This window comes from Narcine bancroftii, chromosome 3 (genome assembly GCF_036971445.1).
Source record: "Narcine bancroftii isolate sNarBan1 chromosome 3, sNarBan1.hap1, whole genome shotgun sequence".
In the NCBI taxonomy this organism is placed as follows: domain Eukaryota; kingdom Metazoa; phylum Chordata; class Chondrichthyes; order Torpediniformes; family Narcinidae; genus Narcine; species Narcine bancroftii.
In genome coordinates, this window is record NC_091471.1 from 64,271,873 (window position 1) to 64,288,830 (window position 16,958).

The window sequence follows — 16,958 nt, forward strand, 5'->3', positions numbered from 1 at the left end:
CATCAGTCCAAGCAATCAATGGGAACGCGAGCCCCCATTGACATAATCTATCAGGATTGTTGTTTGAAGAGGATGCGCATAATTGTTGTGGACACAGCATCTTTCAGCTATGCCCCTGGGAGATACAGGAACCACCAGACTGAGAAACAGCTTCTTCTCATGGGCAGAGGTATTGCTGAATGGCTGAATGAACTTCTCATACTAACCCTCTGAGACTATACTATTTATTAAACAATATTTATATATTTTTACATGGGATTGGAGAGGCACAGTTGGTGTAGCGGTTAGTGAACTGCCTTTACAGCACCAGCGATTGGGACTGGGGTTCGAATCTCACACTGTCTGTAAGGAGTTTGTACGTTCTCCCTGTGTCTGCGTGGGTTTTCCCCGAGGGCTCCGGATTCCTCCCATCTTTCGAAAAGTTCCGGGGGTGTAGGTTAATTGTGTGTAAATTGGGCATTATGGGCTCATGAGACAAAATGGCCTGTTACTGTGATAAATGTCTAATTTTTAAAAAAATTACATGTACTGCATATTGTATAGTTTGTCTGTATGTGTATTATGTCTGGTTGTATGTTTACATATTTTTGCACCGAGGACCAGAGAAGCCTGTTTCGTCATGTTGTAATTGTGCTTGAACTTGAAGAAGGATATGAGCTGACTTAATACAGGTCTACAAGCTTATGAGAGGCATCGGTAGGGTGGACAGGCAACACCTTTCACCCAGGACGAGATTAGGAAACACCAGAGAACATCTTCACAAAATGAGGGGAGGAACGTTTAGAGGAGACGTCAGAGTAAAAAAAAAATTAGATGGAGAGTGCAATGCCAGGTGTGGTGGTGGAGGCTGATACAATAGGGACATTTAAAAGACTCTTAGGTACATGAATGCAAGAACAATAGAGGGTTATGGGTGTGAGGTAGGAAAGGTCTAGTTTGCTGAGTAGGTGTACGTAGGTCAGTACAACATCGTGGGTAGAAGGGCCTGTACTGTGCTGTAAAGTTCTATGTTCAACTACTCATGATGAAGGATGCATTAAACAATCTTAATGTAATAAAAACAATTATTAAAATCTGAAAACCAGATCATCTTTCAAATATGATTCTTAATCTTGATCAGCAATATTTCAGAGATTAATTTTAAAATATATTCAATTTAGGTTTGTAGGTTATTTAGCCCTTAAACTTGACATGCAATATATGGCTTTTATTTATCTATTGAGTTTTGCCATAAATCTATTCAATTGCTGCCACCTACTGTCCATTACACACTAAAACAGGCCTGTTCATTAATTAGGTCCTGTGCAACATTCTACATTCTTAACCATATAACCATTTATGGAGCAGAAACAGGCCATGTTGGCCTTTCGAGTCCGCACCAGTTCACTGATTTTGTGCGCTCTCTTCAGGCATTGGTCTACTTGGGAGAATTTAATTGCTACAAGCACTTGTCATTAAAAGGTCCTAAACAAGGCTCCAATTTGAAACAATGCTGTGGTTAAAAATCATGTTGTTGAGCAAATTGTTCACAGCTAACCTTGCAAAAATCAAAGCTTGGAACTAATGTTTGCATAGGAATTTGGTGGCTTTGCACCACAAAAACAAGTTATAGTTTCAGCAGAAATGTCAAAGCTGGCACTTGACAATTAAAACGGTGTTTTTCAAAGAAATATTTCTGTGCATGCAACATCATTAACTTCTCTGGAAATTGATTGCATGCAATGTTGAAATTTTAATGGCCTGCAGTACTGAGTTTAAAGGTGATTATTTTTATTTCATTTCTGCATCTCTTTTTCCTTTCTCTCTCCCAAAATTATATTGTTCTGTCTTTTCACTGGCCTCCAATATTCGGGACAGACTGGCATGGATACAAGGAAAAATAAATTAGCCCATAAAATGCATATCTGGAAGTATGATAGATAGTAACCATGGAAACAACAATGTTGAGGTCATATGTCCCAATGGTCCCTATTTATTTGTAGCAAAATCTATCTCACTTTTTTTGGTCTTATTATCGTACCATTCCTTCTTCTGTTCCATCTGATTTGTGCTACTTCTTTCTTCCACATCCTCTTGTTTCTTGCTCTTTTCTCAACTTGTATTTCAAGACAAATCTGAAATTAGTGTCTCCAAAAGGTGTTGTGGGAGGGAAGTTCATGAAAAACTATTCATGTCTGGACTTTGGTAAGAAGCTTCAATAAAACTTTGTCCTTTGAATTATGTGTTTCCTCTTTACTTAGTGTACCCAAGTGAAATGTCACCGGGTATATTCAAGGCTGAGAACAAAACACACTTGAATAGACAAGTAAGTGGGGAGAAAGAGGAAAATGGTGTGGAGGCCAATTATCCTGATGAAAAGGATAGCAACTTCAATGGCTTCATTGGCCTGTTCCTGCTCCTTATGTTCCTATGTTCAGTGGACAAGTTGATAGGTGGCACAGATAACATAACAGTCAGCGCAATCCTATTACATTGCCAGTGACCCACATTTGAATACACCATTGTTTGTAAGCAGTTGGTAAGTTCTCTCCACGACTTGCGTGGGTATTCTCCGGTTTCCTCCAACCCTCCGAAACATAGGAGATTCGTAGGTTAATCGGGTGGTACAGGTTTCATGGGCCAGAAAGGCCTTCTTCTGTGCTGTATGATTAAAATTATTTTAAAAAATTAAGTTGAGTTGCATGTCTTGAACACCTTGGCATGGCTTCTAATGAGGTAGCCACGGGCTTGAAAGTAATGGTTTTACTCATCTTTGCACTGTCATGGATGGGAGTGCAGTGACAATATTCCCATGGTGCTAGCATTCAGAAATTTATCCTGATAAGATATTCAAGGAGTCTGATTTTTTTTTAATCACCCATTTCAGGGCTAAAATTGATTTTTAAAATGTAGCAGATGCATCAGGTTTACATGGCTTGTGTTGCAGCTCTATGCTGAGTGCCTGATGCACATGAACATTTCTGTATTACACTGTCAATTCATTCCAGCATTAAATACAAATACACCACAGTTGAAATCATGCATTATTATAAAGTTATAGATACATTTGTATCTGTGTCTTAATTTATGTATGCATATTAGAATATGTATACTATAAAAATTATAAAACAAATAAATGTTCATAGCTAGTTGTGTTAACATGCTTCCTTATACAGGTTGAGTACCCCTTATCTGAAATGCATGGGACCAGATTTTTTATTTTTTCGGATTTTGGAATAATGTGTTTAGGGTAACTAAGGGCTAGTCAGCATGGATTCCTTAAGGGTAAGTCATGCTTGACTAACCTTCTGGAATTTTTTGAGGATGTGACAAAGAGGGTGGACTCGGGAGAGCCAGTGGATGTGGTGTATTTGGACTTCCAGAAGGCCTTTGATAAGGTACCGCACGGGAGTCTAGTGGGCAAGATCAGGGAGCATGGTATTGGAGGTAAGGTGCTGACATGGATAGGAAATTGGTTAAGAGATAGGAAACAAAGGGTTGGAGTAAATGGGTCTTTTTCAGAATGGCAGGATGTGACGAGTGGAGTGCCTCAGGGATACGGTGTTGGGTCCTCAGTTGTTTGTAATTTATGTTAATGATTTGGATGAGGAGATTATAAATAACATGAGCAAATTTGCAGATGACACTAAACTGGGTGGCGGTGTGGGGTGTGAGGAGGTTGTAAGGAAAATGCAGAGGGACTTGGACAGGCTGGAGGAGTGGGTGGCTAAATGGAATATGAATTTCAATGTGAACAAATGTGAGGTTATTCATTTTGGGGGAAGTAATAGGAAAGCTGAGTATTATTTAAATGGAGACAAGCTAGGGAGTGGGGAAGTGCAAATGGATCTGGGTGTACTTGTTCACCGGTCACTGAAGGCTAGCATGCAGGTTCAGAAAGCTGTGAAGAAGGCAAATGGAATGTTGGCTTTCATAAAGAGGGGATTGGAGTATAGGAACAGAGACGCCCTTCTGCAGTTATACAGGGCCCTGGTGAGACTTCACCTGGAGTATTGTGTCCAGTTCTGGTCTCCAAACTTGAGGAAGGACATACTAGCTATAGAGGGTGTGCAGCGCAGATTTACAAGGTTAGTTCCAGGGATGGCAGGGTTGTCATATGCAGCAAGGCTAGAAAAACTGGACTTGTATCCATTGGAGTTTAGAAGGATGAGGGGGGACATGATTGAGGTATACAAAATCATCAGGGGGATAGACAAGGTGAAGTCTGATTACTTGTTCCCAATGATGGGGGAGACGAGGACTAGAGGGCATAGTTTAAGAATACAGGGTAGGCCCTTTAGGACGGAGATGAGAAAGCATTTTTTTACCCAGAGAAGAGTGAATCTGTGGAATGCTCTGCCACAGAGGGTGGTAGAGGCGGATTCGCTGACTATGTTCAAAAGAGAGTTAGATAAAACTCTTGTGGGTAACGGAGTTAAGGGTTATGGGGATAAGGCTGGAAAGGGGTACTGATGGTAATGATCAGCCACGATCTAAAATGGTGGTGCTGGCCCGACGGGCCAAATGGCCTACTCCAGCTCCTATTGTCTATTGTCTATTGTCAGTAGCATCATCAAAATTCAACAACAAACAACGTAGGCTTTCAGTCTCCAGCTACGATGCTGCGTTTTCATCAAAAGGCTACAGCACACTGTATTTTTTTTTCAACACAATCATGTTGCTGGTCACGTTACATTCAAACGTGGCATTTTAGGTGGAGATGAATTTCAGATTTCACATTAAAATAATGTTTTGAACTTACCAAAAAAAATTTGATCTCCGCTTACAAAAGCAGGTAAATGCAACACCAAATACTGGAAATTTTGCTGGTTGGCAAAAAACACAGTGAGTAATGCACATAAGCCTGGCAGTGATGATGGTTGGTAACAAACTGGCACCCACTTGTGGCATCATGTCAGCGCTCCAAAAATTTTGGATTTTGGAGCATTTCAGATTTCGGAATTTGGATAAAGGGTTCTCGACCTGTATTTTAATAACAGATTATTATATTAAGGGACATTTTCAGATGTTTACAAGAGTAGCTTGTATTCAGGATTTATGGTAGTTTCTTGTTTTTATGAGAGACAATTATCACAATGTTTAGGTAATGAGCTTTATCACAGTGCTCTGACTTCAGCAATATAAAGTTCATTGAATTTACTGAGGAATGTTTCTTGTATTATAACAGCTGTGGTAAAAAAAAAGAAATTCTCTTCTCAACAGCAATACTGTAGTTCCAAAAACTGTACCCCAAAGAAAGCTTTGATGGGCAGCATGGGTTAACGTAGCAGTTAGTGCAACATTGGAACAATGCCAGCATCTGTGATTGGGGTTTGAATCCTGCGCTGTCTGTAACAAGTTTGTACATTCTCCCAGTGTCCGCGTGGGTTTCTTCCGGGTGCCCCAGTTTCCTCTCACCCTCCAAAATATATCAGAGGTTGTAGGTCAATTAGGTGTCATTGGGCGGCACATTCTTTCTGGGCCAAAAGGGTGTAGTTCGGTGCTGTATGTCTAAATTTTTAAAAAATTATTTGGATTTATTAATTCAATAGGATTATCTGGGAATTAGTGGCACAGTTGACATTCCCTTCTCTGAACAGACTTGCAGTAATCCAAATTTGGATAAAGTACCCTGGCAAAATATTTCATAATATTTGTTCCTTTATTTTCTGCATGCTCATTAATTCAGAATCCCACCGTTCATTTTATCCATAAAATGACTTAACTAGCTGATATTCCTTAGCTCCTCCAAAATTAGAGTGAGAGCAAAAATAATTGTTTCTGTAAATAATTTCCGTAAATAATTCATACCCTGTTCAAAAAGTATTCTTCAGTAACATTAAAATAATAGCTTTTTGCATGTTTTCAAAGAAGTTTACAAAGCCTCCTAATGCAATTTGAAACTATTTTAACAAAGATTCCTATTATAACATTACAAATCTATATATTTAGAATCTCTATCAAGAATGTTGTAACCTTGTATATTTTTACAATACATAATCTCTTCTGTGGACTTACCTGATATTCATCCAGCTGTTCTTCAGTGAATGTATTTTGTCTATTTCCCATTTTAAATGTGCCTCTGGTAGACCTTGACACTTCTCAAATAAGATTGCAGTTCGTATTCTATTATTACTTTACATTTAAATATTTTTTTTATTGAAAAACCATGCTGAAAAGACTCAAAGCAGACAGGCTCGCATGGTCTGAAGAAATTTCAGTCTAATGTTTTGCTTAGTGAGGAAGGACAGTCTAACGTGAGTGGCCCTAACCAACATGATATAAGCGTTTTTTAAATCAATTAGCTCAATCACCGAATGCCTGCTGCAGATTGTCTTTCACTTTAAATATGATTTTGTTTTATTGCTTGGTTGGCATTTGCCAGTATTGAACAGTGTTATGGCATTTTCTGCATAGACAGTTCTGTTATAATGTGGATGATAAATTGTCAACACTGAAGAACACTTAAGTGCCATTAAAGAATTAGCATTTTGCAATGATATTTACTGAACCTAAATGTTGCATTTCTTTGAGATGCTATTAAATTACCATATAACCATATAACAATTACAGCACGGAAACAGGCCAATTTGGCCCTTCTAGTCCACACTGATCCAAGTACCCTCCTCTAATCCCACTTACCAGCACTCCGCCCATATCCCTCCATCCCCCTCCCATCCATATACTTATCCAACTCTTTCTTAAATGACAAAATTGACCCTGCCTCCACCACCTTTCCTGAAGGCCCATTCCACACAGTAACCACTCTCTGAGTAAAGAAGTTCCCCCTCATGTTACTCCTAAACCTTTGCCCGTCAACTCTCAACCCATGACCTCTTGTATCCATCTCTCCTACTCTCAATGGGAAAAGCCTTTCCACATCAACTCTATCTATCCCTCTCATTATCTTAAACACCTCTATCAAATCCCCTCTCAGCCTTCTACATTTCAAGGAATAAAGACATAATTTGCTCAATCTTTCCTTGTATTCCAGATGCTGAAACCCAGGCAACATTTTTGTAAATCTTCTCTGCACTCCCTCTATCTTGTTAATATCCTTCCTATAAATCGGTGACCAGAACTGCACACAGTACTCTAAATTTGGCCTCACCAATGCCTTGTACAGTTTCATCATTATTTCCCAACTCCTATATTCTATGCACTGATTTATATAGGCAAGCATTCTAAAGGCCTTCTTCACCACCCTATCTACATGCACTCCTACCTTCAGGGAACAATGCACCATTATTCCTAGATCTTTCTGCTCCACTGCATTGTTCAATGCCCTCCCATTTACCACATATGTCTTGCTTTGATTATTCTTTCCAAAATGAAGCACCTCACACTTATCAGCATTAAACTCCATCTGCCATCTTTCTGCCCACTCCTCTAAGCAGTTTAAATCCCTCTGCAATCTTTGAAAACCCTCTTCATCATCCACAATTCCCCTTATTTTAGTATCATCTGCATATTTACTAATTCAATTTCTGCCCCATCCTCCAGATCATTAATATATATGACAAACAGCAACGGTCCCAATACCGAACCCTGAGGTACACAGCTTGTCACCAGCCTCCATCCTGACAAACAATTATTTACTACTACTCTCTGGTGCCTTCCTTCCAGCCACTGTTGAATCCATTTGACTATCTCCAAATTAATACCAAAGGACTTAGCCTTCCTAACTAACCTCCCATGCAGAACCTTATCGAAGACCTTACTGAAGTCCATATAAACAACATCCACTGCTCTACCCTCATCAACATTCATAGTCACCTCTTCAAAAAATTCAACAAGGTTGGTCAAACACGACCTTCCATGCACAAATCCGTGTTGAGGGTTCCTGATCAGACCCTGTCCCTCCATATACTTATATATACTATCTCTAAGAACATTTTCCATCAATTTACCTACCACAGACGTCAAACTTATAGGCCAATAATTGCTAGGCTTGTTCCTCGAACCCTTTTAAACAAAGGAACCACATGCACATCAGGCCAACCCTCTGGCACTATACCCGTCTCTAATGACATTTGAAAAATCCCTGCCAGAGCCTCTGCTATTTCCTCATTAACTTCTCTCAAGGTCCTGGGGAAAATTCTGTCAGGACCTGGAGACTTATCCACCTTTATATGTTTCAAAAACTCCAGTACTACCTCTTTCTTAATCACTATAGTCTCCATATATACCTCCTTTGCTTCCTTTACCCTGCACAGTTCATTATCCTTCTCCTCAGAAAATGCTGAGGAAAATAAATTGTTCAAGGCCTCCCCCATCTCTTTTGGCTCCACACACACTTGTCCTTTCTGATTCTCTATTGGACCAATTTTATCTCTCACTTTCCTTTTGCTATTTACATATTTGCAGAAACCCTTTGGATTTATTTTCACCCTGCTTGCTATAGCCATCTCATACCTTATTTTAGCTTTTCTAATTTCTTTCTTAAGATTCTTTTTACATTCAATATAGTACCCAAACATCTCCTTTTTTCCCTCTTTCTTATATTTATTGTAGTACTCCCTCTTTTTTCGAACCAAGTTTCCAATATCCCTTGAGAACAATGGCTCTCTCAAACTTTTGACCTTACCTTTCAACCTAACAGGTATATAAAGATTTTATACTCTTAAAATCTCTCCTTTAAAAGGCCTCCATTTCTCTATTACATCCTTCCCAGAAAACAAATTGTCCCAATCCACCCCTTGTAAGTCCTTTCGCATCTCCTCAAACCTAGCTTTTCCCCACTCAAAAACCTCAACTCTGGGCCCAGACCAATCCTTTTCCATAATTACCTTGAAGCTAATGGCACTATGATCACTGGACCCAAAGTGCTCCCTCACACATACCTCCGTCACCTGACCCATCTCATTCCCCAACAGTAAATCCAATACAGCTCCCTCTCTAGTTGGTACCTCCATGTATTGATGTAAAAAGCTATCCTGCTATTAGCTGAATAAAAATAGACAGGAAAGTAATAACAAAGCCGACAGAGAATTTTGGAACATTTATTATTTATATGGTCCAAGTCCAGACAAATGAGACTGGTGCAGATGAATATCTTGGTCAGCTGAGACAAGTTGGGCGAAACGACCTGTTTCCATGCAGTGTAACTATGAACAGTGGCGGATTAACTATCACCTCGGTCCTAGGTTGAGCTTTTAGTAAGGCCCCCCTCCCTGACCTTGCCCCCTGCCCCCCAGCCCTCACATTTCTTTGAATAGAATAAAGCTGTCTGCTTCTGTAATAATTATTCCTGAATAATTTGAAAAGTCTGTTAGTTACAAAAGGGCTTCTTATAATGTCAAGCACTAAACCAAGATGAAAGAAATATGTGACTTCCAGAGCACCAGAGAAATATAGTGATAGCTAAGAGTCTTTACCTCCTGTGGATGCTGCAACCTGCTGAGTTCCTCCAGCATTTCAATGTTTTTACTTTGCAAAAGAAGTGTGGTCCCTCTCCCCCTCAGGGTCCCCAGCATGCAAGTGCAAGGGAGCATGACTGACACTGCCGAATCTGATGGGGAGAATGGGTCATGTCGTGGTGGTGGTGGTGGTGGGTCCAAGAGAGTGACAGGTTTCCGGTCGAGTATTGCTGGAAGATGGGGAGCTGAAATGAGTGGGTGCACTCTGTGCATGATGATGTCATTATGGGAGATCACATGGTTTAGTTGCAGTTCATGTATTTTTTTAAGGCAGTGAGGTGGAATGGTTTCTGCACTGTTTTGCATTGTGGGTAAAAATGCTGACATCTCTCTTGCTGTGCCCCATGTTAAGAATTCTGCTCTATTTTATATTATCTCTCCTTCTTCTTGCTCCCTCTCACTCTGTCTTTTTGCTACCTTCTCTGCGACACTCCACGCCAACTTCCAGCTCTGCGCGTTCCCCACTTATTAGTGGTATTTTTTCCCCCACCAGCCTGGCCCAGCCACCACTCCCACGTTCCATACCCCACCCCAAAACCCGCTTCCTTAAATTTCCCAGTAATTAATATGCAGCTGCTATTAAATTCCCTACTGGATAAAATTCTCCACTTTTTTTAATGGAGGTGCTGGAGTGGTGGCTCTGATGAGCTCCAGCAGCTCTGCCCACCTGCTTAGAAGGGAGAGTCTTTTTTAAAAAAAAGTAAACCTTGCGTTAGTGATGCTGCATGACCTGAGCTCTGCTGCAGGAGGCAGACCTCAGACTCGCGTGCATACAAATATAAGTATTGATTGACAAGCAGCATTTGGACCGCCGGAGGCCGAATCGATAGATGTGATCAACACCCTATTGCTGTTTGACAGGTGAGTGTGGTACTGCCGTGATCCTTGATTGATGGTTGGACCCAGGATTAACATGAACCCATATTGACAAGTGGTTATATAGATGTACCAGTGGTTGTGACGGGCTCCCTTACCTTCCAGGCCCCTAGGCTACAGCCTACTCAGCCAAATGGTGAATCCACCACTGACATGAATCTAATTACCTTTATTATGAAAGGAGTAAGTGCCAGTCAAAACAATTAATGTAAAGGTGAGCATTATGAACAAGTAGGATTCCTGAAAAGACCCAAAATGTTTTATGTCCTTCTACAAGAAAGGCATGCCAGAAATAACAGGGAATCAAAACAAATAGAGAAGAGGAAGAGAGATTATGAACATCTTCCAGCGTAGGCAGGGCAGCACAGTTAGTAGAACCAATGCATCAGCACACCTCAGACAGACCCAGGTTCAATCCTGACCTTGGGTATTCTCAGTATAGAGCTTGCACCTTCTCATAGTGACCCTGTGGGTTTACTCCAGCTGCTCTGGATTCCTCCCACACCCCAAACATGTGCAGGTTGCTTGACTAATTAACCATTTTAAATTACATCTACTGTGTAGATCAGTGGTAAAATGTGGAGGGGTGGGGAATAATGTGAAAGTGGAGAGAATGAAATGGGATTAGTTTTGGATTAAGTAAATGGGTGTTTGATAGTTAGTGCAGATTTGGTGGGATAAAGAGTCTATTTCTGTGTAGTATATCTCTCTCTTTCTCCTCCCCCCACTCCTTCCCCACCCCCTTTCCCCCCCCCCCTCACCCCAACCATATTTATACAAGATATTGAAACAAAATTGGGGGATGCATCTGAAAATATATAAATCACAGAGTTTGTTCAGGACTAGGTAATTGTGCCAATAAAATTGATAATGCTCCATGTTACATATTTCTGAAACACTCTTAAGGAATTATTATAGCTCCTAACAGCTCATTGCACAAACAAAACTCCCATCCATTGACTCCATCTCTACTTCCTGCTACCTTGGGAAAGCTATGTCCCACCCTGGTCACGCTCTCTTCTCCTCCCTTTCATCTGGCAGCAGACACAAGAGGTTGAAAGCACAAACCTCCAGATTCAATGAAGGTTTCTTTCCTGCTGTAATCAGACTCTTGCATGGATCGCTCATTGGAAAAATTTGATGCCTCTGCATGGTTTAACTTCATTTTTTACTACATCCTTACTTTCTCCTAACAGGATGTACCTGCATGTTTCGACTTACTGTAACACTGTATCCAGCATTTTTGTTTTATCACTATTGTTTTTGTGTGGGTTAACTTACCTGGAGAGCACTCAAAACAAAGCTTCTCACTGTGTCTTGGTACACATGACAATTCACTTCAATTCAATAAAATTGGTGGCTTTAGTTTGGGTTGGATTGACCCCCCCCCCCTCCCCCCCACTTCACTTTTAGCTTTTCCGGAAGTGGAATGGCAAAGAGCAGCAAAATTGTTTGATAACAGAATTCTCAGCTGTTGAAACACTGCAAGTAGGCTGTCTGCTTTGACAGGATTTGGTTTTTAACCCACGTTGACTGGTTGTTGTGGCATTGGGGAACCAAAAGGAGGTTGAGAAGGTCAAGGCTACCAGCCCCCATCTTAACAACATTTGACAGGAGCACAATTGAGGGTATTTTGTCTGGCTGCATCATGTTGTGGTACAGTAGCTGCAAAGCATCGGACCAGAAGTCAATACAGAGGATAATTAAAATACCTGAGTATATCACTGGGGTCTCCCTTTCCTCTATTGACGAGATTCACTTGGAGCATTGCTTTAAAAAGGGCTCACATAATTAGTGACAATCCCTACCGTCCATCATACAATATGTTTGACACTCTCATCGGGAAGGAGGTACAGGAGCATCAAAATCAGGACGTCAGGCTGGGAAATAGCTTTTTTTTGCAAGGTGTGAGATTGATGAACAGTATCCTGTATCCCTGAGTCTCTTCTTCACTAAATTAAGTAAAATATTCCAGAATATTAATACATTTATTTTATATTAATTTTATGTATGTTTGTTTGTGATTATTATGTGCTGTGTGAGAAATGTATTATGTGCATCTGTGGTCCAGAGAATCATTATTAACTCTGGTTATATATATACTGTCAGATAATAATAAACCTGAGCTTGATATGCATCAGGTAAATTGTAGAAGGATTTGTCAGCCTAACAAGCAAACCGCCACTTCCATTATCTCCCCAAGCATGTTCACAAGATCACAAGATAAAGGAACAGAATCAGCCCACTAGGCCCATCGAGTCTGTTCCGTAAAACTACACTAAACTACTCTATAGTTCAAATTTCTGACTTTTTCCCCATATCCCTTGATGCCCTCACTAACAAGATACTTGTCTATTTCTAATTTAAATACTTCCAGTGATCTAGTTTCCACTGCTGTATGTGGCAGCGAGTTCCACAGATCCACGACCCTCTGGCTGAAGTGTTCTTTCTAATCTCTGTTTTATGTGGATAGCTTCTCATTTTCAGTCTATGACCCCCCTTGTCCTCGATTCACCCACCAAGGGAAACATCTTACCTGCATCCACCCTATCTAAACCTTTCAAAAATGAGATCTCCTCTCATTCTCCAATGAATACAACCCAAGAGCTGCCAAACATTCCTCGTATGTTAGCCGTTGTATTCCGGGAATCATTCTAGTAAATCTCCTCTGCACCCTCTCCAACAACATCACATCCTTTCTAAGATAAAGGGCCCAAAACTGCACACAGTGCTCCAAATGAGGTCTCACTAGTGCCCCATAGAGCCTCATCAACACCTCTTTACTCTTGTACACTATTCCTCTTGAAATGAGTGCCAACATAGTATTCGCTTTCTTCACTTCCAATTTCACCTGGTCATTAGCTTTTAGGTTTCCCTGCACAAGGACACCCAGGTCTCTTTGCACATCTGAGGTCTGAATTTCCACCCCATCCAAATAGTATTCTGCCTGTTTATTTCCACTGCCAAAATGTACAAATATTGTGTACATCAAAGATAACTCAGCTCAAGGAGCAGCCTCCCTGCCACATTCACCAGGCCCCATCTTCACTGTCAATGATCCTCAATCTCCAATCTTACTTTGATCCAAAGAAACCCATGCTGCCAGACTCAGGATGGTATCGAGAACCTCAAGCTCATATTCAGGGAGGACTCAGAAGCCCTCCTGAAGTTGCCAACACCTCATAAACTGCCCAGCTGCCTGCCCTGTCAGATATATCCTGCTGCTTCTGTGTAAGAGTTTGGGGTTCTCGCTGCAGTCTCATTAGCCACCTCAGATCGCATAAAACTAAAGCGAAAGCAAGCCTTCTTCAGCCTGAGGGCCTGCCTAAATATTTTCCACAACACTGCTTTTTAACCTCAAATACCAAAACACCATATTATACATCCCATTCTTCATAAATTTCAACCAATCTGAGTTGCTATGCATCCCAAGATTTCACCATTTTAAATGTCATTAACCCTAAATTGTCAAAGGAGAAACCATGATGACTTAAAAAGTAACAGAATCCATGTGTCCATCAAACTCTTTTCATTTCCCAAGAATTTATTTTAAAACAAAGAAACAATTCTTCTTTACCATAACAACATACTTACAACATCCAAGCATTTGTAACCAAGTTATGGCCTTGATAGTTTAGGCCTAATACTTCTAAAAACAGATACTTTGTTTCACTTATGCAGTTGTCATTCAATGTGGCATTACTCTGTTTTTTGAAATTCAATTGGATTGCAGAAGCTGGTATCTTGAGAAAACATATCTCCAAATCCTCCTGGACAAGATATAGATGACACACAGTTTTTCACAACATTTTCAATTCTGTTACAAAGGAACAGCAATGGAAAATTCACCAGACAATGTTAAATTCAAAATAATAAATTTTATTAAACTATTAATAACATAACTTTTTTAAAAAAACTTTATTTAAAATAAAACCACTTAGCAAATATATTACAATATTTCAAACAATCCAAATACATAAAAAAGAAAAAGAGTAAAGAAATTAGAAAGAAGAGAACCCTCCTATTAATCACCCCATCCCCTACAAACTGAAAAAGAAAAGGGACAAGAAAACCACAACAGGAGCACTTCACTTTCCAACAATACATTTAAATATAGAAATATATAGTGAGACCTACAACAGAAAGGGAATGTTTGGGATTCTACCAATAGTTTGTAAATATGGGCTCCATATTTTCCAAAATATATATTTATCTCTTAAATTATAAGTAATTTTCTCAAGTGAAATACAGCAAACTTCTGCATGCAATCTCTCCATTCCCAAATCAATATCAGACTTTAAGTTATAGCAGTACATTTTCTAGCTATTGCCAAAGCATTTGGAATAAATTTTACTTGATACATATTCAGTTTTAATTTAGGTTAAATCCCTCTAATATCTCCCAATAAAAATAACATTGGATCCTGTGGGAATTTTACTCCAGTTATTCATTCTAATAAATTACCCATTTTAAGCCAAAAAGGTTTAATTGTGGAACACTGCCAAAAAAAAAGTACCAACTTCTTGTCTACACCTAAAAATAAAATTACTTACTTAACTCTAAATTTAATCTCACTATGAGCAAATGTAAAATGTATGTGTGTGTGTGGCCAATCCCAGTTTAGACATAATTCTGAAAGGTCAATTTTAAATTTTAGCATCAAACTCTTATGTTGAACTTGAAGATTTTTAAATTGCAGTTCAGAAGTAATAGTGAAGCATTTTGAAACATCATGTCTTCAGATTTCTTTAAACTCACAAATTTCTTGATAAGCTATTTTCAGAGAGATATTTCTTCATACAAGTCTGTTTTCTTAATCAAGAGTGACATGAGGTTGTCTTCTTAGAAGTCGGAGTGGCTATTTCTTTTAAAATACCATTTTTGATGTTCCTCTTTTATTAAGGAGAGCACAGGTAGCTTTCCTTCTCTAAAGGAAATGTTGCTGCTTTCTCAATCCTGTGTCTCACAGGATGGCCAAGTCTTCTTCATCACATACAAAAATCTCTGATTTTGATCATATATTCCATACAAATATTTCATGTCACATGGTATGACATCATAACATTCTTTGAAGTTTTTCTGAACTTTTTAACATCTTTATGCTAAAAAAATTTAATCTTTGCTTATACACAGAATCAAAGTAATTATCTTTGTTTGATGCCTCTCTCTTTCAAAACACTGCTTCTGAGCTGAGCTGACCAGAAAAATGCTTCTCAAGTAAACAGTCATTGTTCTACTTCTCAAGAACTATCACAAAAATTTTTAATCTCTCTGCTTCAGATGCAAATAGCAGACTTTCCAACTTTCAAAATGGTAATTGTGTTTCAAATCCAAATGTATTTGTTGATAATGATGTCAGCTGCCATTTTCAAAGAATCTCGCTCTCTATTTTTAAAATGCAAATGTGTTGTCTTTGTGCCCCTGCAACCAATCCCACAAAACTTTACTAAAATATATAACTAAATCATAACTAAAGATTAATCATAGCACATTTGTATCAATTGAAATAAGATGATATCTTTGTCCTTTCTAGAAATTGAAGTCAATAACCTACAATCATTATTGACACCAGTAATCCATGATTGGTTTCTATTCCCTATAGCTTGTTGTGGTCTGGGTTTATTTTACTCCTTGCTGTCAGCAGTCCCTAGGAAGTTCTGCTGTGAACAATCCCCTCATTGTGTCGATTACAAAGGAAACATAGGAACATAGGAAGTAGGAACAGGAGTAGGCCAAAAATGGCCCATCGAGCCTGCTCCACCATTCAATACGATCATGGCTGATCTAATTTATGACATTCAGCCCAATCAATCCTTGCCATATTTATGCTCCAATCAAATGTCTTCCTCAGCTAAAACTTCCAGGTATAACCATCTATCCATCTATTGCAAAGTTATTTTTTTTTCCTCCAAGGTGCTTGGCTTGGCTAGCTAAATTAGTGACAATCATATCCTGCCTGACAAAATTTTAATTATGAATGCCATTTATTTGGACTCAGGATCTTGGACCATGGTGCCTGACCCTTTCCAGTACCAATGGCTGCACAAGTTTAGCTGCACAAGCAAGAATTTCAGTGCATCTGTATTATTTTTCTTGTGCATACGCCAATAAGCTCTCATTGCTACTTCTTATTTGGATATATAAATATATACCCTTGACTCCACTGTCTTGCCTTGAGCCAGAGCAGAGATGGAAAGCATCACTATAAGTGGCCTTCTTATATTGGTCTGGAACAATTTTTAGAGCAACATCTCCTCCTCCCAAGGTCACAGATGCCCTTCATGTTTGAAGAATTGTGCTTTTCCTCAAAGACTTATGGTAGTTTTGGAAAGTAGGTTTTTAACAATTTAACAAGGGATCAAATCTCACAGGCACTCAAATCTGCTTGTGAACCAAGCAGATGTTAGAAAAGTGGGTAAAAGTTATGATCTTAAAATAAATATTTAATCAACGATCAATGAACCCTTTTAGATCTAATGTTCAGAATCTGTTTGCAAAACATTTCTGTTTTGCAACTAGCAAAGAAATGCCTGGGTTTTATCATCTGACACCAATGAAAGAATAATGAACTCATTTAGCTCACCAAAGTAACAGAGTATAATTTCCACATGACAATTTAACCTGTTAAATAATAAGTATTACCAGTGGGATAATGTGAACTATTTCAAATGGATGAAGATTATA

The 16,958-nt window shown here is 39.2% G+C and overlaps 1 protein-coding gene and 1 long non-coding RNA gene across 6 annotated transcripts in view; one reads left to right on the top strand and one right to left on the bottom strand.

Annotated features, from left to right (window-relative positions):
• Positions 1 to 16,958, top strand: part of LOC138757220 (uncharacterized) — a 107,112-nt gene that overhangs the window by 62,352 nt on the left and 27,802 nt on the right. The window contains exon 1 of one of the 3 annotated variants that reach the window (XR_011353426.1): positions 2,255 to 2,305. The exons of the other annotated variants lie outside the window; for them this stretch is intronic. This is a non-coding gene — a long non-coding RNA (uncharacterized lncRNA). Of the gene's footprint in view, positions 1 to 2,254; positions 2,306 to 16,958 lie in introns of those variants that run through there. 3 annotated transcript variants of the gene reach the window in all.
• Positions 1 to 16,958, bottom strand: part of LOC138757219 (calcium and integrin-binding family member 2-like) — a 64,359-nt gene that overhangs the window by 36,462 nt on the left and 10,939 nt on the right. The window contains exon 1 of one of the 3 annotated variants that reach the window (XM_069924207.1): positions 5,998 to 6,072. The exons of the other annotated variants lie outside the window; for them this stretch is intronic. Within the exon in view, the coding sequence (XP_069780308.1) occupies positions 5,998 to 6,048 (51 nt within the window). The 5' untranslated portion in view covers positions 6,049 to 6,072. Of the gene's footprint in view, positions 1 to 5,997; positions 6,073 to 16,958 lie in introns of those variants that run through there. 3 annotated transcript variants of the gene reach the window in all.